The sequence below is a fragment of the Agelaius tricolor genome, unplaced genomic scaffold (genome assembly GCF_023055355.1).
Source record: "Agelaius tricolor isolate 1412-34295 unplaced genomic scaffold, bAgeTri1.0.p SCAF_2, whole genome shotgun sequence".
Taxonomy (NCBI): Eukaryota; Metazoa; Chordata; class Aves; order Passeriformes; family Icteridae; genus Agelaius; species Agelaius tricolor.
In genome coordinates this window covers 78,881,801-78,903,395 of record NW_027269262.1, presented here as the reverse complement: position 1 = coordinate 78,903,395, position 21,595 = coordinate 78,881,801, and the positions used below count along the sequence as shown (strand labels likewise).

Here is a 21,595-nt window from a genome sequence, read left to right as displayed (position 1 = left end):
CCTAGGCATTGTAGGAACATACAACATGTGTGCACTGACTCAACTCCAAACTAAACTCATGGAAAAATCAAAGTCTGTTTCTAGTTTAATGTTCTGCTTTGGGGATTATTTCTTTTTAAACAAATGATTTTAAGAGGCATAGCACACAAAAGGTATTGTCTGTTGGTGGTCTGTTCTAAGGCAGCCGCAGATAAACAATTTTCTCTTGCAGATATTTGTGGTGGGGAGGAATGTACTGCCAGCCACAGGAGGTTCTCAGCACAGAACTGCCACCCCTGGAAATCCTTCCTGACCCTTACCCTCCTCTACCCACATCCAGAGACGAGGCATATGCCATTTTATTGTTGATGTAGCAGTTCATGTGAGACTGTCAGGAATAAAGACCTAAAAAGAAGAGGACCTTTGGTGGCATCACTAAAAAAGTTATGCAAACCCAGGTTTTCCTTTAATAAAACTTTCTTTTTATCTTTGCTAATATTTACTGTTTCATATATTGCAAAGTCTATTCTAATGTTTGAAGGAATAAGACTAACCAAATAGCATCTGTGCTTTTAGGTGATGACATCTGACCATGAAATATCTTTTTACCTCCTTCCTCCATTATTTTGATTACTTTTCAATCTAAGTGGGGCACAGTCTTATATTCTACAGATATAAGAAAGATATTCCAATCTTTCTTCTAATAGGATAATTTGACCTACTAATTGCCATGGAAGTACCCCAATCTAAAGTCCTATTCTTATCATGTAGAGGAGAACAAGGCTACTAAATTTTTTATTCCATAAAAACTGACAAGAAGATTACTCTAGGCAAATTATAGCCCTCCAATACATGCATGAGGAGCTACATTTGGATGTGATATCAGAAACACCAAAATCTGAAAAGCTCTGAGTAAAGAAGTAAATACCCAGATCACTGTTATGAAAGACAAGTGTCTCTCGATGACAATTAACAGGTGAGCCGAGTGGCCCATCCACACCAACTGGCTTTTTTGGGGAGAGTTAACCTAGCAGAAAACAATATCAGCGCAAAAATATCTTAAATGGAACTTTGAATTAGGTTACCTATTATATTTACAGCTACATTGCTTAAGCATTTATCTTCTCATAAATATTATGGTTTAAAATTTACCATGATCACCAACAAATATGACATTGACACATCGATGTAGTTTCAACTGTTTCAGTCCATCCATTAGCTGTCCTACTGTCTTGTCAATGTCTCTCAGGGGATTCACCATCATCTGTATAAATATTCAGATGGAAAAAAAATTAATTCTGTCATTGTAATATTTCTACTTCTACAAATGGGGCTCCTTTGGCAAAACTCTGATGGGAAAATCATCCAGGTCAAGAGGCAAAGCCTTGGCTGAGCTGTTACTCCTACAATTATTGTACCATTTCCTTTTGTATATCCACACCATGATTTCATTGTGAGAAAGCCTTGCTGAGATGCTGACAAGACAGCAAAGGGTCTTTATGGCTGATCCTAGGCCTCCCATGAACATGTGTACAGTTGGTAAAACAATGTGTAGACAGCAGAAAAACACATGTGACTTTGGGGTTCAGTTCGTTTCTTGTAGATAGAAAGCAGTGCTTTTAAAAGAAAACAGTATTTCATGTGAATAGTTTAGTCAAAAAATGAGCATGAAATGAAGCTTTAGACTTGGGATTCACATGCCAAGGCACTTAATGAAGTTCACTTCAAAGGACATCTGACACCAGGATGACAAGATGCATGTCACTTGAGTAGCACATGGGGCTCAGAGTGAGTGTTCTTCAGCTTCAAAGCCAAGAGTTTCCAACAGCTCAAATGACAGTCCTGGCAAAATTGTCAGCAGGCCCCAGAGGACAGATACTGAACTGTGATTTCTTCATTAAAAGTTTCTTTTTTATATTAAAAAAAAAGAAACAAAACAAACAAACAAAAAAAAACCAACCCAAAGCCCCCCAAAAAACTGAAAAAAGCAAGACACAGGACTATGTTTTCAGCCTTAAGAAAATGAAAAATTTTTTACCACATGACAGAGAGGGGAAAAGTAAGATTTTAGGCAGAAGACTCATTTTGTTTTGATTTTGAGAACAAAACATTTGTTGTCACTATATGGCAACTTCTTCCTGACTTGTCTGTTTGATTTGGCTGTATTCACAAGTATTCACAAGTATTCACAATAAAAAATCCTTCCAATGACGAAGAGAATGATAAATTCTGGATGAGAAAAAAATTAGATTTCAGCAGAATTTTCTAAAATAAACACCATGTTAGTGTGACCCAGAAAGAGATGGTTCAGAAATTCTCCCTCAGCGTGAATCATTAAGGGAGAGATGTTAAATGAGTCTGCTAGGTTACGAGACAGGAAACATCAACTCCCATGTGGCACTATAAATACAGAGAAGGGACTTACAGGAGAAGGAATCACAGTGGGGAACAGGAGGAACAATTTCTGCAACATATGGAAGTGGTTCAGACAAGGGGTGAAATTTTGAAATATTTTAATTCAGGAAAGCCTAAGTAGTCATTAAAGTTAAAACTTTGAAACCTTCAAGTTCAGAAAAAAAGAAAATTTTCTGTTTCAGCATTCTTTCACTCTCCAATACAAGGAGTTTCTTCTACAAATGGAAATTCCATTTTTATGAAAGTCTATTTATATTGTGTCAATCATATAAAGAAATACAACTTTTACTCGGAATCCAAAATGTACTCAAGAAAGCTGGAAATCCAGATAGATTTCCCAGTAATGTTTTCTTTTGTCAACAAGCTTGAGTCTTCTTTTCAAAATTAATAATGATGATAAACAGCAACAATAATTCAAAGATTTCAAGTCATAGTTCTGTTTAGCTACCCTCTTCCTTCAGCAATCTGAACTCCTCTTACAGCTCCTCCCAGATGTAGATTTCAAAGATTTACTGGCTAACAAAGCTGTTGCATAAATCTTTCTTCACCTATTATCAAGACTTTGGAAGACTGTACAGAACCATTTTATCTTTAAAGATACATGGATTTCTAGGATGGTGCTACAGTAAAGAGTTTTGTAGCATTGTGAAAGTGCTGGGTGTGGTACCTGAAACATAAAAAATCCAGCTGGATTCTCTCACAAGTTTCCCCATAGCAAAAGTCTGATCAGAAGGAAGAAAGAAAGAAAGAATCTTACTTTTAATTTTTTTAAATAATTGATAGGATCCATTCTGTATGGCATTTCATTGCTGTCAAACAGCATCAAAAGATTAACTTGTAGATGTGATGGCCACTACTACATAATAGTAGGGAGTTTTTTTCTGAAGTGGTGTCAAATGGTGTCAAATTTTCACAGCTGACTTTTAAGAAAAAGTTCTTAAGAAAAAGTTCTTAAGAAAAAGGGGTAAGTTTGGATGACCTTTCCATTCAGAGAAAGAAAGGCAAAAAAAGAGCAACATATGTTCACGTCACTAGGAATATTATTTCTACTCTATTTCATGTCAGAAGGGTATCACTTGGAATGGCAAATTAGTGAGTAATAGCAACATCATCCATAGTAGTTATTAGTTCTCCTCTCAAATAAACCTTAAAATTTTAAAAGTTCTCTGGAAAATTCCTGGGGTTCTATGTGATTTTTTTTTTGCATGTCCCTGTCTGCCATGTTTTTACACCTAAATAATGTGTCTCAAAATAACTCTTTAAAGATAAATTGTACAACAAGTCAAAAAACATTCCCACAAAAAATCTCTTGAGAAGAATGTTTATAGCCTCTTGTAGGATACTGTGGAGTGTAAAGGCTTTTGTTTCTAGCTTAAAGGAGAAATATGTAGATTGTTAGTGCCAGGTGGATAAAGACAGTACACTAAGGAATACTCTTTTCATCCACTTGCACTTTTTCCTAATAAAGCAATTTCTATTTGATGTTTTCCTTGTGAAAACAGACTTACACACCACCTCTTGCAAATACACCATTCAGAAATCCTGCAAGAAAAATTCCTTACCCTCCGAAGTCACAAAATGACTTTAAAATGTGTATTTTTAAAACAAATGTTCTTTTCCTTTCAGCTTTTATTAGTCACATTTTCAGGATATTTCCACAACCATGATGTTGTGGAAACATAACTAGACACAAAACCTCAAATAATCACCAGGCTCCCAAGAGCTGGGAGTTAGGGAGGCTACAACATATTGCAGAACTCATAATAGTTCAGAAAGTTTAGCAGCAGTAGTAGTGTCTTCCCAGATTTTTCTGACATTGCCTCCAGCTGATGGCTGGGTTTTAAAAAATAAAGATTATAAAGATAACTTTCCCTAATGCAAACAGTCTGAAACAAGAAAAACACAGCTCCCAGAAGGCTTGGTCTGGTTTGGCTGCTCTCCTTTGGGTCCTTCAGTGAAATTATAAAAGTTTTGGCTGCAAAATCCCAACCTGAAGCATGGAGAAAACTCCCAAATTGAAAAAAATAAAGACAGCTTAGTGCCTAAAAAGAGGCACTTCCATCATAAATTTTTGGAACTTACTTTCTTCCGACGAGTTTCCGTAGAATATTGATCCACTCTATGTACTTTTCTTCTTTTCTTTGGAGCTGCAACTGGTCTTTCCTGTCTCCTCTTAGGAGGAAGCTTTCTCTTAGGTCTCTTAGGCGGAGTAAGAGGGGAGCCATAACTACTCTCCTGTACTGGCAGGGAGAGATGTCTGGACTCAGAAAAAAAGCCTGTCTCAACTCACATCAGATAGTAAAGCTATCTGTGCCAGATAATCCTGAAGCATAAATGCTATGGCCTTATCAAATGTTTAGGCTTTTGGACAATTTAGGATCTACCCCTTTTTAAGGAGGAATTCACCAAATTGTACTGAAAGCAGAACAGCAGTTACAAGAGCAGACAGCATAAAAGCAAATTAAATTGATGTTTCTAAAGATAGGTGGGGCTTCTGTGTTTGAAAAGACATAGGGGGTATTAGTTATCAAATATTAATCCATTACTGAGATTTAAGTTAATTTCAATTACAGCAAAATTCACTGCACAAAACTTAATGAGTGTCCAGGGTTGAGTACTGATGGAAATGCAACATTTCACTTGAACAACAGTTCAGGTGTGAGTATTAGAGGCTGTCCAGTCTCAATGACTTCTGCAAGGTTTCCCACACCAATGTTTTGGCTGAATTAGTGAAATCAAGTACTCTTCATCTATAGCACTAGCAGATACCACTACTGTGTGCCACGCCCTGCACCTCACTGAAGTCACCAGAACCCCATTTGCCGCTATTTGGGGTCTGCAAATCAGAGCTATGCAGGTGAGACTCAATTAACATGGAGCTTCAAATTAGCTGGGTGGGGCAGATTAGTGGCAGTGCATGAGAAATCTGTGCTGCTACCTCCCTTATTACCAGCTTTATGTGCATTTTGAGAATTTAATTTCCTAGCTGTTTCAGAGTGGCATCTGATTGGGTAATGGTATTATTCCTAAATGCACAATTACCTAGGACAGACTTATGGGAGGAAAAATAAAAAACATAGAAGGAAAAAACTAAGATCTAGCTAGAATAAACTACTCTCCCATTAATCAACTTGCTTGTAATCTTAAACTGTCCCACTCTTGCTGACACAACTCGCAGGCTCTTGGCACTGCTCGAGATGGTGTGAGAAGAGCTGACAGGTGACACCTACAAGGAGATAAACCACAATCTGCAATGGAGCATGCTGAGTGGGCTGGGGAGAGTTGGAGATTTATGATGCTATTTAAGTTCTATGCACTTAGGCAGCTTCTCCCAGTTGTTGGGTTACAGAGCTCCATAAACAGGGAAGGGGAAGAAGGGGATGTTACCATCTGCCATGCTGTTTCAGTGCTTCCAACGCAAGCAGCTGGAAAGGAGATTCTAGTCCAGTCTCATTCGTCTTTCTCCAGAAAGGCATTTTAATAAAGCAGCACCAGAGTTTTCTGTTTCTAAAACACTTCAAGCTTTGTGCAGTCCTGATGAGAGGAGCGGCAGGGAAAGAAAGGACTCTCATTTCACTGTCTCTGAATTGGCTCAGAGAGAGCTCCACAATGCCAGAAACACGCGAGCGCGGGAGACCGCGGTCTCAACACTGAGGTGACTGTCTCAAGACAGCATGTTAGAGGAGCAGCAGAAATGGCTTAGCACTGCCAGATTTTGATGTATTTCAGAGCTCTTATGGTAGTATATTTCCAGAATATTTTATGTAAAAAAAAAAAAATTAGCTAGGAAAAAAATAAAAAAAGCCAAGTTCTTATTAACCAGCCAATTCTTAGTCTTGCTTGAGAAGAGTCAGAACAGAGTTATGGAGGAGGGAACTGAATCCCTCCCCGCTTACAGAAGGAAACTGTAACATCACAAGGGTAACCAGCCAGCCAAAGCTTTGCTTCTTGACCTGGATGGACCAACCTACCAGAGTTCAACTGCAGAAGCACAGAGGGAAAGAAAAAAAAAAGGCAGAAGTAAATCAAAAGCAAGCATATTATTTTATAACTCCCACAACTGCTCCTGAAAATGTAATAGAACCCACTGAAATACCCCCTAAATTATTTTTAAAGAAAAAAACCCGTAAAATGCTCCCACCCCAAAGCAAAAAAACCAAAACAAAACAAAAAAAACCCCACCAAACCCCAAAACCCAGACAACCAACCCATTTACACTGAAATTCATGTTAGTGGATATGCAAAGTTACGCTTGTGGAGACTGGTTATAATATCAATTCCATTTATATAAAAAACACTGGCAATTCACCAATAAATTTTAAGTGTATCTAAGTCCCTTTGCTTCTTGCTTTAAGACACTCTGCACATAGGCTGCTGTGCATGTGCTGGGAAGATCTAAGAGCCATCTGGATGCCATTAAACCTTTGCCATTAAAGATTTAAATTTATTTAAAATAAATTTGGAACATTATTTGGTATAATAAGCTCAAATAAAAATTCCCTTCATTCTAATAAAGATTTGGAGGTTTTCAAGGTAAATAACTAAATAACTATTCCTCAAACTACTAATTGCAGTAAGAAAAATCAGCATGAAATATTCACTCTTCAAAAGAAGAATTAAGAAGCCCATTGTAAATATAACACAGAGTTGTTACAAGCTTGTTTTCAAACTTTATTGTTTGGTTGATCTGCCTTTGCATGAAGAAAAAAATGGTCAGTAATGCTCCAAATGTCTAACTGCTGCCAGTCATGTACAAGAAAAAAATGATTTCACAGGGAAGTCATGCTCTTGGTATCAAGGAATTAGCTAGAGGGGATCCTTTTGAGGACTTTCTTCCAGATGATGTAAATTTCATAGCTTCTAAATACTGAAACCAGTGTTAAGAGAAACAATATAAAATGCTTCCTCTAGCTCTTCTATCCCAAAACCAGGCCCCTAGCAAAGCTCAGCATCTGTGTACTTACACAGCTGTATTCATTTACTCAAGTTTCCATTCACAAAGTTTGGTCCACTGTTTGAACTGCAAACCCATACATGCTCTTCTGCTAACTCATCTGTTCTCAATTTGCTAAAAATCAATTTCATGGTCTTCTTGTGTTTAATACAAATGACATGAAACTATCTATTTGCAGAACTTTCATAAGCTATTAATTCACACTTATCAAGAGCTGAAGCTTTGCCTTGCAATTAGAGATCAACCTTCAGATAACCATCCACAAGAGCCCCCCTACAGGAAGAGCCTTTGGCGGCTTTTTGCTTTTATAATGACTTTTCCTTTGATGAACACTTTGCTACACTTCACTTTTTAGACTCTTATAATTAACCTGAAACTAGATTGCCACATTGGACGCTAAGCAGATTTGTTAAACACCACCAATTGAAAGAACATTTACAATGCCATCATCTTAATATTCCCCTTTTAAGTCCATGGAAAAAGCTCCATCATTCTGTTCGAAGTGGCTGTATCCAGATAAATAAAATTAGTTTTCAATCATAAGGCACATATAGTAATTGTAACATTTCACTAAGAGGAACTATAAAGCATTATTAAGAACTACATCATTAAATCAGAGAGCTCTCATTACCAGTACCTTGCCTGACTGAATCAAACACAACTCCTGAGCCAAAGGACAACGTGGACACATATCCATGTCTGTCAATTTAGAAAGTGTTGGTAGATCTTAACCCCTGCTTATCCAGAAAAAGGACTGCTTCTGTCTATCCAACATGGTGCTCCAGTGCTGATTTGGAATAATTCCTCACACCCACTGCTTTAGGACCATGGCTCCAACTGCTCCAACAGGGCTGCTACTCACAGCAACTTCATAACCTCTGCAAACTGTTTAAACAGCCCAAATAACTATACTACAAAATATTAATGATGCTTCTCTTTGCTCTCTTCTACTGTCAAGAACAGCCAGCAGATGTTGCCAAACAAATAAGAAACTACTGCTGGGTACCTGGCTGCTCAAGGAGATTGGCATTGCCTTCCAGAGGGTAGGCATCTGATACACTCCTCACTTTTTGAAGATGGCACACATTTGTTTACCCTTTGAAAATCTTACATATAAACTCCTGCAGTCTTGTGATGGGTATCTGCAGGCATGCATTTGCACTGAAACCAGGGGACCTTTGCAAGATGTCAGACATCATTGGAAATGCCAGATCCCAGCCACTCAAAGCAGGATATTTGGGTAGAGCATTTACTTTCCCTCCCTACATATTCCAGACAAGTACATTATCTCCAAGTCCTTGTCACCTGGCCAGTGTTGTCAGGGGAAACAATGCCCATCAGTCCCAGCCAGCTACACAAAGTCAAAGAAGAGGTTAAACTACTGCAGAATGTTGCACATAACTTTTCATTAAAATGCCTTATGGTGCTTTAAAAGTTTTTCCAAACTCAACAGTATGGTCCTGAGGGAACATTATTGGAAAAGCTTTCTGAACCCCTGTGGGGCCTATATGAAACTGGAACTAGCAGCTTTTTATATTTCCTGACAGACTGGAATTATTACTTTGGCTACTGCTGGCTGTCAGCTTTAAAGAAAGCTTTTTTCTTCTCTACATTTTATCTCAATATTTTCTGTATTATATTTTAATTACTTTTCAGAAGGATAAACTGTTAGAGGAAAGTTAAATTATGTTGTTGCACACAAATATACTCCTGTCTTCACCAAATAAATCTTTCCATTTGCATTATTGTATCACATCAAGAAATATCCTCCTGAAAGGCAGAGGCAGTTCCTTCTCCCAGAAGTGAATTTTACATGATAAATCCTTTAGAAGACAACTTTGTTTTCTCTGGCAGAGGGGAAGCATACTGCAGAAACAGGTGAAAACAAACTCACTAAAAATGTTACTCCTGAGCAGCATCAATATTTTGGGAGGGGAAAAAAAGTATTAGAGACACCTGCTTTTTCTGTAGAAAAAAAATCTGTGCTAACCTCTGAGTTGAAAGGACCATATCTGTGGCCAGCAGCATCTGGTTGCTCAGAGTAGAAGGCATAAACATAAGGCCTGAAAGAAAGAAAGGTCTTGTTCAGGTTAGCTTTCCTTTGACAACACCGCAAAAACACAGGCTAGCCAGGTCAAGTCAAACTGAGTCAGCTTTCCAATGAGACTTAGCTCTATGCAAAAGGAACTGTTTCTCAATCACAGAATCCCACAATTATTTAGCAGTTTTCTGTTTCCATGGCATGATTAGTTGTTTTGCAGCTTTGTTAAACCCAAGAACACATGCAAGGAGGCACATGGGGTACCATCTGAGGACACATGCTCATTCTAAATCTTGGAGGAGAAATCCCAACAGCAGCTTGCCTAAGCCTTGCAGCAGCATGTGAGAACTTGTGCAGTAAAACCCACTCATAATTAAAATCTTAACATTTTCCTAGAGCTTGGTGTCCAGTTCTACAACTGCCATTGCCTGTAAGGTTTTAAAACCATATTAGGCTCAGTAGGATAAGAACAATGCAAGTTAATCCAAGTAATTACATGCTTCTTGATAAGAAATAAATTCATATCATACATTTATTTGGAAGAATCAAACTGCTGATGGTTAAAAGCTGTTATGAAAAAACCCCAAAAAACCCAAACCAACAAACAAAAAACCCCCAAATCCCAAAGAACTCACACTAAACACAAAAGCCAAACAAATCCTTAAATCAGTGATGGCTTGTAACAGACAAACATAAATTTCAGAATTAAATTTTTGCTTGCTCTTCCAGTTACTTATAAAGAGAAGGCAAACTAGCAGTTATCCAACAGCAGATAACAAGTGAATTACCTTTCATTGTCTGGAAGGGTTAACCACTGAAGTATTGTTAATATTCTGCGCTCATGGGGGATGACACTGGACCACAAAATACAAAGATATACCTTATTATCATAGAATACAAAAAGCATCAACAAAATGCTTGCTATGAACTGAATTTAATATTAATATAATGTATCATAACAGCATAATTTGCTTCTTTGTTGCTTAATACTGATTCTTAATTTGCAAGCAGAATCACATCAGATCTCCTGAATGTTTGCATACTCCAAAAGAAGATGAATAAAAGTTTTCAAATGTAGTCAGAACTCAAAGCAGTAAATCTACCTCTTCAAGCAGGAGTGAATAAAAGATCCACTCTGGTGGCTTTAACCCAGATGAACCTTTATGTATGCTGCCATTGGATAGCTGGCATGGGTAAAATCTACTGTATTGCTCACATCAGTACAAGTTTAAAAAACCACCCTGCTCTGGTAGTACTCCTTTTTCCTGTTTACAGACACTGGAAAAATTTCATTGCCTTAACAGTAGCCACTGAGGGCTAGGCTGGTGTGAATCAGAACAGAGCCATCTGAAACACCAGGCCAGCAGCACAGGGACTTGGACCCTGACAGCTCCTCACTCTGCAGAACAGACCCATCTCACTTTACTGTTTGTACAGTGCTTGCCATTCTCACTTGGCTGCTGAGGCCAAGTTCATGCTATGAGAATGACTAACCCTAGAAACTGTTAAAGTTCCAAATATCTCATCTTAGGAAAGCTCTGCAGGTCAGTGACCACACAGTCATTTTAATACAATGGCACAGTCAGTCCAGAATCCCTTAGCTGAGGAGCAGAATCCCAAGGCAGGAATCAGACACCACCATCAGTCACCATAATGAACTGAATTCAGCACTCTTTGGAAACCTCTGGCAAGAGAAATAGAGATGGCAGCAGCCATTTGCAAATGCAAATTTCATTTTTAATGCCGTGTAGACAAACAGTAGTCCTCAGTCTCCAACTACATGGAGAACTTCGGGTTGTAAAAAACCATAAAAATAAGAATTTATTCTAAAATTTGCAAATAAGGCAAAAGCTTAAACTGGAATAATGATTTTGGATACTGTCCAACTTTTATGTTCTTATTACTTGTGCAATATGAAAAAAAGAAAATCCATTAGTTCGATTAACTCATTTCTGACTAAAATATATTGAAAATTCTGTTTTCCTGAAAAAGCCTGCCTGAAAATTCTCCCAAAAATATTCTGTGCACCAAATGAAATAATACAGCTTTAAGACATATATATTTCAATCACACATAAATTGGCTGCCTCAATCCCTTCCTAGTACCATTCATACAACCTATCCTTAGCCACCTTTTTTACATTTTGTATCCCAAGCATGCATTGGCCAGGGTGTTTATGTAGACTATTTAGCTATAGTTTAGTTTGTAGAGCACCAGAGTGGAGCTCTGTCAGATTTCATCTTGCAAGCCTAAACCTATCATCAGCTTGTGGTGTGTTTTATTATTCCCTCCACATGCTTTATGATATCTAGAACAGTAAACCATATTATTTCTAAAGGAATCACAAAGGAAAAATTGTCAAATCCCCTTATTACTTCAGTCTTGTAGCTTAAACATTGTCTTTGCTCCTGCAATCCTGCCAGAAGCTGTAATAGCTGATCTACATTAATTCCTCAAAAATTATCAAAATTCATTCATTTTTGGTTGTAAAGATATATTTTAGTGGGAATAAGGGAAAATAAGTTGACATCATTGAACAAGAGAACAAACAGCAGAGATCCTCAAGGCTGCCTCTTAGGAAAGGGAAATTGGGTATCTTGCTCAAAGGACCAGACTGTATTGTAAAATGAATGAATCAGACCTTTAAATAAATTAGACTGGTGATGTCAAAAACATAAGAGGACAACAAGAGTCATCCACACTCAGAGGACTAAGAAACATTGCTAGCAATACTGAGGAAGCAAAAAAACACGCTTTGAAATGAAAGACAGCAATTTTTCACATAGGCACACATCTTTTCTTTATGCAACTCTTAAAAGTCAGTGCATGAATCTAAAACAGCAAACCGTAGCATCAGCTTTGGTTATCAGAAACATTGCACAAATAGAGGGCTACAAATAAAGTCTCCAACCTACCAAATTATTAGAGAAAGGAAAACAATTTAATAAATACTTATATTGAATTAATTCTGAATTATTAGTTTAAAACCTCCAGAAAACAGAAGGTACTTACATAGACCAGAAGAACGTGCCAGCTTTCACCCCTTGCTTGGCTGCAGTAATCCAAATCTAATGAGGAAAATATAAGAGGATTAGAATGTGTTCAGATCTCTAATGACTTTCTGAAATCAAAAGAAAATGTTTTCAGGACACATTCTTCTACCCTGAGCCTAGAAGTGAAAATTGCAGTTTTCAGCTCAGCCCTAATTTGAAAACGAGGAGTGACAAACCTATGCAAACTCTGCAGCAGTGGGTTAGCTGCTGTGCTGTGGACTTTCACCCCTAAATCTCTATGTTGCTCTAATTAAAAGCACTAAGTTTCATGGTCAGGAATTCCTCAGTATTTAATTTTGTTTTCAAAACCCAGCACTACTCCTCTGACCCTTTTAGCATTCAGGTTTTGGAGGATACTCAGTTAGAAAGGAACATACCTTAACACTAATCAGCGTCTGCATAAATGTCCCTCTTCTCAGTATCCTACAATCAGTAACCATCAGCAGAAGAGTGTTAGAAGAGAGCACACAAAAAAGGCCACAGAGAGTGACACAGAGGTGTTAAGACTGCAGGGAGGGACACCTTCCTACACAGATGTTGAAGAACTTCTTGAGCTCACCCGATGGGGTGATTGCTGGGAATGGCCAAAAAATCTCCATGAAATTTTCAAACCCTTTTTCCAATCCTTCAAGTCCCTTGCATTTTTCTAGCTATAAATCAGTTTGCAGTAGAAAGTTCTTCAATGTAGTCACACACTCCGTGAGTGCATTTTTAATTTTGCTTGGTTTAAAACCTGCTGGTTTTCAGTGGGGTTAGGGTACCATTCTCATACTCCAAAACAGGTAATTAATCTTTTCTCTTCCACTTCTATACAACATTCATGATATTCCCCTCTATTCATTCCTTTTTAAACACAGGTTTGTTTGATCTTTCTCTAATGAAAGCTATACCACATACTCCTGGTTATCCTTACCACCCTCTTTCTCTCTTCTATCCTATGACTCTACACAAGGCAGGGGAATGAGAATGTTAGAAAATCAGAAAGGTTCACAATCAAGGAAAGCAAACATGGTTTATAGCTCTACAGAACTAAATTTCTCTTGCAAGGAACTATCCAAATTATCTCAAAACTAATTTCAAAAGTGGCAGTGTGTATAGAGCTAGATTATTTCCTCCCATTACTTATGCATACTGCAATGTATACACTTAATGAAGCTTTAAGACAAAATGTAGCTCACTTATGTAATAATTGCAGGTTTTTGTTTACTTTAAATCAACTCTTTAAAAATACAAAGTCCCTGTACCTTGCTCAAAGAGGCACTTATAAACTGTCATCTGGACATGCATCATTCAAAAGTCATGCCTGAATTATTCACACATCAGTCTTAATTGAAATTTATTTGGCACAGTAATGAAAGATCATTTGCACAATGAGGCTATAGTTAAAAGCAATTAGATTTGGATATTGTAATGTTATTTATGGGAAAATTGGTCATATTTGCATTTCCATTGCCCTGGACACAACCTTTACCTCTCATCTTCTACTCCACCAAATCTGACTGGACTCAGTCCAATTAAATTAAGATTACATCTATAAAAGGTCATTTGTTTTCATTTTGTTCTAACTTTTTAGTAATGCTAGAAACCTCTTTTCCAGTGAAAACTACATCCAGAGTAACACTATAGAAAGGATGTTTTACTAAATATGTGCAACAAGATCAGAAGCAGAATGGCCACGAGTTTGGAGCCCACTCTTTGTTTTCAGGTGCTTCTCCTGAAGGATCTGACTTAAGGCTCGGTTCATATTTACAAACACTCAAAAGCTGCCACCAAACAACGAGTCCCCAGAACATCTCCCCCAGCCTCTGCAGCCCCAGCCTTGCACCAGCAGCACATGTTGCATAGTGACAACGATCACAAAATGATGTGGCTGCACAGTAACTACCAAAAAAAATGTTTTGAATTTATGTTGGAATTTGGGGGTTATAGTTGAATATTGTTTTCAGTATCTCAGGATACTGAAGTTTGAATATCACAGGATACTAGCTCTGATGGGATGGGACAGAAGGATGCAAGGGAGCAGGAAAGGAAGCGTGCCTACAACCCAGTGGCCATGTCACTCAGCCCACACACTGCAGTCAGAAGTATGATTGCAATGCAAGGATGCTTGTTTGTGCCACATAAGTCAACACATCAGGGTATATAACCAGCCTAGATACTGTCTAATTAAAGGCAGTTATTCATTCCATATTCATTAGTGCTTCATGGTATTCACAGGTGAAAAAGGGCCCACACTTAAAGCAATTTCCTTTGCATTGCAGATTTATTCATAGAGAAAAGCCCAGTCCTGGCAGAGAAAGGTGGTCAAAGACACATTCAGCATGAAATGTGTGCCAGCTCCTACTGTTGTTATGCTCTGTCTTGCTCTACTTGGAGAACCATTTTCCCCGCAACAGATTTTTCTTTGAAAATGTTTGTTTTCCTGCATATTCTAAATAATTTTGCATATTCTAAATATTCTAAATAATTTTGCATATTCTAAACAATTTTGCAGATATCTTTGGGAAGGTACCAACAAGCTAAGTCCAGAGAATTCTGTGTTTGGATTTTACCATCTGCAAACTCTAGTTTGAATTCCTAGTACTTTGGTCCACACAGGCCCAAACTGTCCAGTCTGCCTGGCTGTCTAAATGAGACCAGCCAATTTCAACCCTCAGCAGCTGAAGACATCCTGTGCTGCTCCTTACACAGCTGAATTCCCCTCTGACCCTGTGTGTTTTAGGCAGAGATTTTAAACACGTGCCAAAAGACACTCTCCAGCCAGGCAAGTAAAACACTTGTCATGCTGACAGATGAATAACTGGATTGTTGGTATCTCGCCAAGTAGCCAGCACATCTGTGAGAAAGGTTGCTATATTTTTATTCTCATTGAGCATAGAGTGTTCTTCATGAACATCACCTGAAAACAGCATGCACTGGGGTAATGCACATAAATGGAGCTCGCTCCCAGTTGTGCAGTCCTAAAAGCAATAAGTGCAGCCTAAAGGCATTCAGCCTAAAGGCTTCAGAGAGGGAAGAGCTGCACCTGCCAGTATTTCACCTCAGGAATGCAGCCATTTACATTGGCATTAGCAGTTTAGATGAGTACATGTGTCTGCTGCACTTGAAATAAGATGAATAGCTAAGACAAGGATCTGTTGAAGTCAAAGATCAGCAAATCAAAGGGCCCCTATCTGTCTACAACATCTGAGTGAGTCTCAACAGACACCATCCTGACTTTGGCAGGCAGATCCTGATTCAACTCAAGCTTACATCAAATCACTACTGGACCTCTGCTCTCCTTTGTTTTTTAAGAGAAAGGGAAAAAAAACCAAACAAAAAAAAAAAAAAACCCAAAACAAAAAACAAACAAACAAACACCCCCCCCCCCCCCAAAAAAAAAAAAAACCAAACCAGCCAGCCCTTGATTTATTTAAATCCAGATTAAGAAAATTCAACACTAGCACCATGGTACCTAAAACTGCTACTCAGCAATATGTTTGTGGATGTCTTTCAGCATGCAGAGAAGCAGCCATATCGAGGTGGAAGAATTTCTATTTGCATTGATCAAGCTCTAAATAAAATACTCATCATGTTTTGGAGTTGAGACACTGCTGATGCATCTAGCAGTAGCTGTTTCTACTAGAGATACCTTTGTTACTCAGACCCCTTAGTGGATAGGCAAAATTAGGCAACGGACTGGAGCAACTGATGGGAGCACACAAGTTTATTTAGTACTTTGGTTACAGGATAATAACATCAGTAGAATTGTTGGCAGCAAACTCTTACTGTAGTATTACCACCAGTGAACACCTCTCACTGTCTAAGTTAAATTAATTGTCTTTCAAGGCAGTCTACAAGTTATGCAGGAGGGTGGGATAGAAAAAGGTTGCCAGATGCCCTCTCTACCTTGTCCATTCAAACCAGCTGAAATTAGGAAGTAAATACGGGTTATTGTTCTGCAAGGTCAGTACCATTTGTGAGCTTATGCAATTCATTTGCCATACATAATTTTGTTGGGTTTAACTGTTAATATGTTAGAATTTTATAGTCAGCTGTTTAACCACGTCAAATGTCCTCTTCTGGCTTGCAGAGGGGAAAAGCTTAATTGTATTGCAAACTTTATAAAGGACATATTTCTGAATTAATTTGCTTAAGCAGAGAGACGGGGAATAAATATTTGAAAAATAATGAGATCAACCACTCTACCTTCCTACCATCAAACCAACAATATCCAGCTTTTCCAATATAGAAAGACCTATTAAAATATGCAATCACAAATTCAAACCTAGTACACTGGCATGTGTCCCAAAAAGTAGTATACGTGCTTTCCTAGATATATATTAAACATATCCTGTAAGTTGAATTACTTTTATTTTTATATCCTTTGTGTTGAATGACTACAATTCTTCTCCATTACTTATGGATGAAAGTAGACAAGGCTAAGCAATAAGTCAGATGTCATATGGAACATGGAAGTCCCAGGTTTTCCCTTCTTCTTATTGCTAGACACACTTGCACACAGGTGTGCAAGCATTTAATCCAGAGTTATTCAAGATAGCTGTGGAATTTTCTTTGAAAACCTGCAGAGAAAGTAGGACACCTCCCTGGTTTTAATCTTCCATGAGTAAACAAGAGCCCACAACTTCACAAAGGCTGACACATATTTGATGTGTCAGATGAATCAAAGGCTGATATAGCAATGAGAAATCCCTCCCAGATCTAGGCAGAGGTGGGAAGGAGGAAATCACAGCATTTCCTAGTAAAGAAATGTGTACAAGACTGGTACAAGCATGTAGAATTAATAACATTCCTGCATCATTTGCAATTTGTTCTGCCAACAATGTAAAATATGGAGTAGCCCCTTCCACACTTCTTACGTGACAGAAATGTTCTCCCAGACTTGGCAACTAAGCATTGCCTTTTTGCCCAGACAGAAGATTTTTGGTACAAGAAGGCTATTAAATAGACAGAGTCCTGTTGCTTGTTCATGGCTCAAGCTGGATAAAAAGAAGTACTTATAAAACAGAATTACAGACATCTCTCCTTCTGCTTCCTCTACCAATCAACAAAGTGATTGCAAGACCTGTTCAGGATGGAAAGGCACATGACAGCATTCTGAAGCTCCGTCTATAATTATTAGACAGACAAAATCAACAAAATTCCAATAATGGTTTTATTCTAAATACTGATATATAAATTTGGATGAATCAGGAATATCAAGTTAAGATGCAGGGTGATGATAGCTAATGTCCACAGGCATACCTTGAAAACTACCAAGATAGTTTCACAACATGCTGTCTGATACCTAGGAATGTCATGGCCATGTTTAAGGATTAACATCTCAAGATAGGCCTTTTTTGAGGGTTGTAGTCTTTAAAAGGTTGATAGTGAATTTAAAGCTACATACAAGGCACCCTAAACATCCATCAATACTTTTATAATGATGATATTTCTGAAGTGAAGGACATCTTTTGGACCCAAACTCAAATGCAAGCCTAGTTACCTTGTGAAGGAGCCTCTCTGTCCCTGTTAACCAGCAGTTGTATACCTTGCCTCTTCTGACCTCGGAGAGGCTAATGGGTTATTTCTAAAGATCATGAAAGATCACTTTAAAAAACCCCAATATGTGTAGTGTAAGTTTAAACTCACTACATCAAACCAAGACATGGAAAACTAGTGCTTAACAGAAGCCAAAGACAGCTGGGGCCTAAATTTAGTGCCTAAAGTTACTTGGGATGAAAACAAGAATGTCAGTGTCATGAAAAATGAGCAGTAAACTTAGTTTCCCCCATGGGCCCTGATGCTCACCATTTCTGTGAGATGCTGTTGCAGTATGAGGAGTGGTTTTATGGCTGTTTCCTATGAAACACTTTTGTTTTGAAAACAAGGTTGTTTTAAGCTTATATAATAAATCAACATTGTATACTAAATCAGGAAGTCCCATAACCAGCTAGAGTACCCTGAAACACTTCCAAGCTACTTTCTCCCCCTTCTCCCTTTCCTAATGCTATTAATTTCTCATAATTCATGAAGTAAAAGCATCCAGATATTCATCTGCCAAATCCCACTGATGTCTGGGGTAATCTGGCTGTTTTTCAGCAAAAGACTGAGTATTAGAACAACTAAAGAAAGAAAGAAGGAAAGACCACCAAACCCCTCTACATTTTCATAGAACAATATACAGTAGGCCAGTTTCCAGGAGCAAGAAAATATTTCAGAAATTATCAACGTTAAATTACATTCTCTTCTAGGCATTTTAGCCATAATACAAAGCTGGGAATCTCAGGCACTTTTTCTGCCTTCTTGCACAGAAAAATAGTAATTTCCAATCCTGTGCAAACCATATTCCACTCTGCAGGTTTTGAATACTTCAGTTTGAGACCCAGGACATAAAAAGAGCCAGCTGAATGTGTGATATGACAGACAGGATTCCTTTGATACATAGACCAGGCATCCCTTTCTACCCCCTGAATTGAACTGTCTCATCATTCAATACTCAGCTATTTTGGGCAGTCTATGTCAATGTCATATTTAAAGAAAATTATAAAAAGGTGTTAGAAGCTGACTGTATCTAACCAATATATAGACAGAGATAACTTCCTCTCTTATAAAAATCTGCAGTTCTCTTATCAAATGTGCAATTCTTGCACATGCAGAGAGAGTATAATTTATACCATATTTCTGCAAGAGATGTATCACCTCCTTATCCAGCTATTGTGGCCACTCTATCAGATTTGCCCAATTTATGTGTTTCCCTCATATTATTGTGTATGGGGATTGAATTATAGTCCTTCCTCTGTGCATTTGCTTCCAATTTTCCTAAGACATGTCCAGTTTATTACATGATTTGTGTGTTTCCTTTTTAACAATTTTTCAGAACAACTGGTTTATTTTATTATCCCTCCTTGGGCATGCAACACCCCCACACACACACACACCCCATCCTCTGAGGATTTCATCCAGCATAAGGTCACCCACTATTGCATAACTTTCTTGAACTCTTCTCAGATGAAATTTTTCATCCAGAAAATCTTTTATTCCCTGGAGTAGCATAGGTGTGGAATTAACAATGTTCCCCACACAACACAGGAGGTGATGAAGTCTTCATAGACTTATATTGTACTTCTAAAATATTGTATTTTAAAAGTACACACATTTGTACAAGCCCCAACAATTAGTTCTCCACTAACTCCTACCTAACCATGATTAAGGTAAGATGCAGAATTAAATTTGCAATGCAAAATTAAATTCCAACTGCTTAATGAGTTGTCACACAGCAGTTGAGCCACAGGATTATCCATGAGCTCAACTCCAGACTGGAGCAGATTTTAACAGTGTGGCTCTGGCTGTAGCTGAGATAAAGAGGTTACACACTGCTGCTCTTTTGCTGCTCCTAGTTTTGATCCTGATTCCTTGTTCCCATCTGGAAAGGTAATAACTATGTTCCTCACCCTGTCTTCTCCTCACCACCCATGCCAAAAGCTAACCCAGGTCATAGCTAGCCAAGGGAGTGCCCACACTCACTGGCAGGCTTTACAACAGCACAAATACCTCATTCTGCCTCAGCTACAGCCAGACACATCTGCCTGTCGCTCTAAATTGCCTTGTCTCACATTTGTTGAGGACCAAATGACTTGCAGACAACACAGACACTTGCTAAGCCTACAACTGTCAGAATAACTCCCTTTAGCCTCTTGGGATATTTCTGTTTTAAGAGATTTGAGGGATGATATCGATCAATTCAGCAAACAGAAATGACAGATTATGGTGCTCCCAAACCCCTTCTGATTTCCTCACCTTTACCATCTCATTCTTTTGTGAGGTTAATTCATCAGAGAGCATTTTGAACCATAGTTCCCTAAGCAATCAGTGCAATGAAATGTGCATGCACCTTGGCTTCCTGCACTTAAAACTTACTGGTTTGTTTACTTACAAAGCAAGCCACACAGCATGCACCAATGGGGAAAGTGCAGCAGAGGCAAAGGGGCTGTCTTTGCTGTAGTAACACAGAATACTTGGAAGGACTCCATCTCCTTGCCTAGACTAAGGGTTCAGACCTAGACAAACCAAGTCCAACACTAATCTAAGAGACTGGACCAGCCTCTGCTGCTGTGCTCAAGGCAGAAATTAATTCTCAAGTTTCCACAGCCTCTGGAACAGTGTAACAGGAATCAGGTAACAGTGATTACTTGTGGACTTTAATAATAATTATGAAATTATGCCATGCTATGCTGACAAAATATTTACACTAAAACTTCTCAAGAACATTACTAGGACAAAAACCTAGGAAACCCATAACGAAAAGGAAACCTTATGCCATAGTAACAAAATCACAGTGTTACACTGCTGCCTCAAGTGAGGGTTTTGTCCTAGCTATGTCTAATTTATACTTATCAGTGCAAGGACCTTTCCATAGTCAATGGATTTATTATTCTGAAAAGCAAAAGCCAACTCAAAACATTACATTAAACTCATAGACAGAGGGCCGAGCCAGGGGAGAGGGGGTAGGGATTAGGTACAAATTGTTCACATATGGTTTTTTTAATTATTATTATTGGCTATGTTCCACAGCACAGGGGGAAGGGAGAAAAGGGAGGAAGAAAAAAGTAGGAGGGAATTTGAAACTTACTGGTTGACCTCCCCACCATCTGTGATTGAATTTCTCTCGCCCTCGAAGACTGAAGCTGGCATCAAACACTGGGTCATACATCGAATTGCCAACAATCCCATGTGATTCAGGATAGAGTCCCTTTGTGCAGAAGTAGATTAATTAGTAAAACTCTAATGCACACAAGTGCAGTGCTTCCTAGCTATCTGAAAGTACCACTAAATTATTTTAAAATAAGTATCTTTGTAACTACATAATGGAAAATATTTTTACTTTCAGATAAGTAGATTTAAATCTGGCTGTAGTAATGAAAGCAGTAAGAGATGATTGAATTGTGCTAAAAAAAATAAAAAACTCCTGTTACTCAATACTTTCAAGTTTTTCACACTGTTTAAAAGTTAGTTTGAGGTCATCAAAGAAAAAGTAGATATGTATAAAAACAAGATCTATTTGTACTTTCAGTTCTTCCTTATGAATGCCCTTTCTGAACACAGTAATTCATTCTCTGGTTGCAAGAGTAACACTTAGCATTTCCATTTTATACTATTTTTATCTTCATGACT

At 38.1% G+C, this 21,595-nt stretch overlaps 1 protein-coding gene across 5 annotated transcripts in view; it reads right to left on the bottom strand.

Annotated features, from left to right (window-relative positions):
• ENPP2 (ectonucleotide pyrophosphatase/phosphodiesterase 2) overlaps positions 1-21,595 on the bottom strand; it is a 72,221-nt gene that overhangs the window by 21,343 nt on the left and 29,283 nt on the right. For all 5 annotated transcript variants that reach the window (XM_071421682.1, XM_071421680.1, XM_071421678.1 and 2 more), the window contains exons 8-12: positions 21,054-21,173; positions 12,402-12,457; positions 10,178-10,243; positions 9,339-9,411; positions 1,132-1,243 (exon numbers count right to left, since the gene is read on the bottom strand). In XM_071421682.1, coding sequence (XP_071277783.1) covers positions 1,132-1,243; positions 9,339-9,411; positions 10,178-10,243; positions 12,402-12,457; positions 21,054-21,173 — 427 coding nt within the window. The remainder of the gene's footprint in view (positions 1-1,131; positions 1,244-9,338; positions 9,412-10,177; positions 10,244-12,401; positions 12,458-21,053; positions 21,174-21,595) is intronic.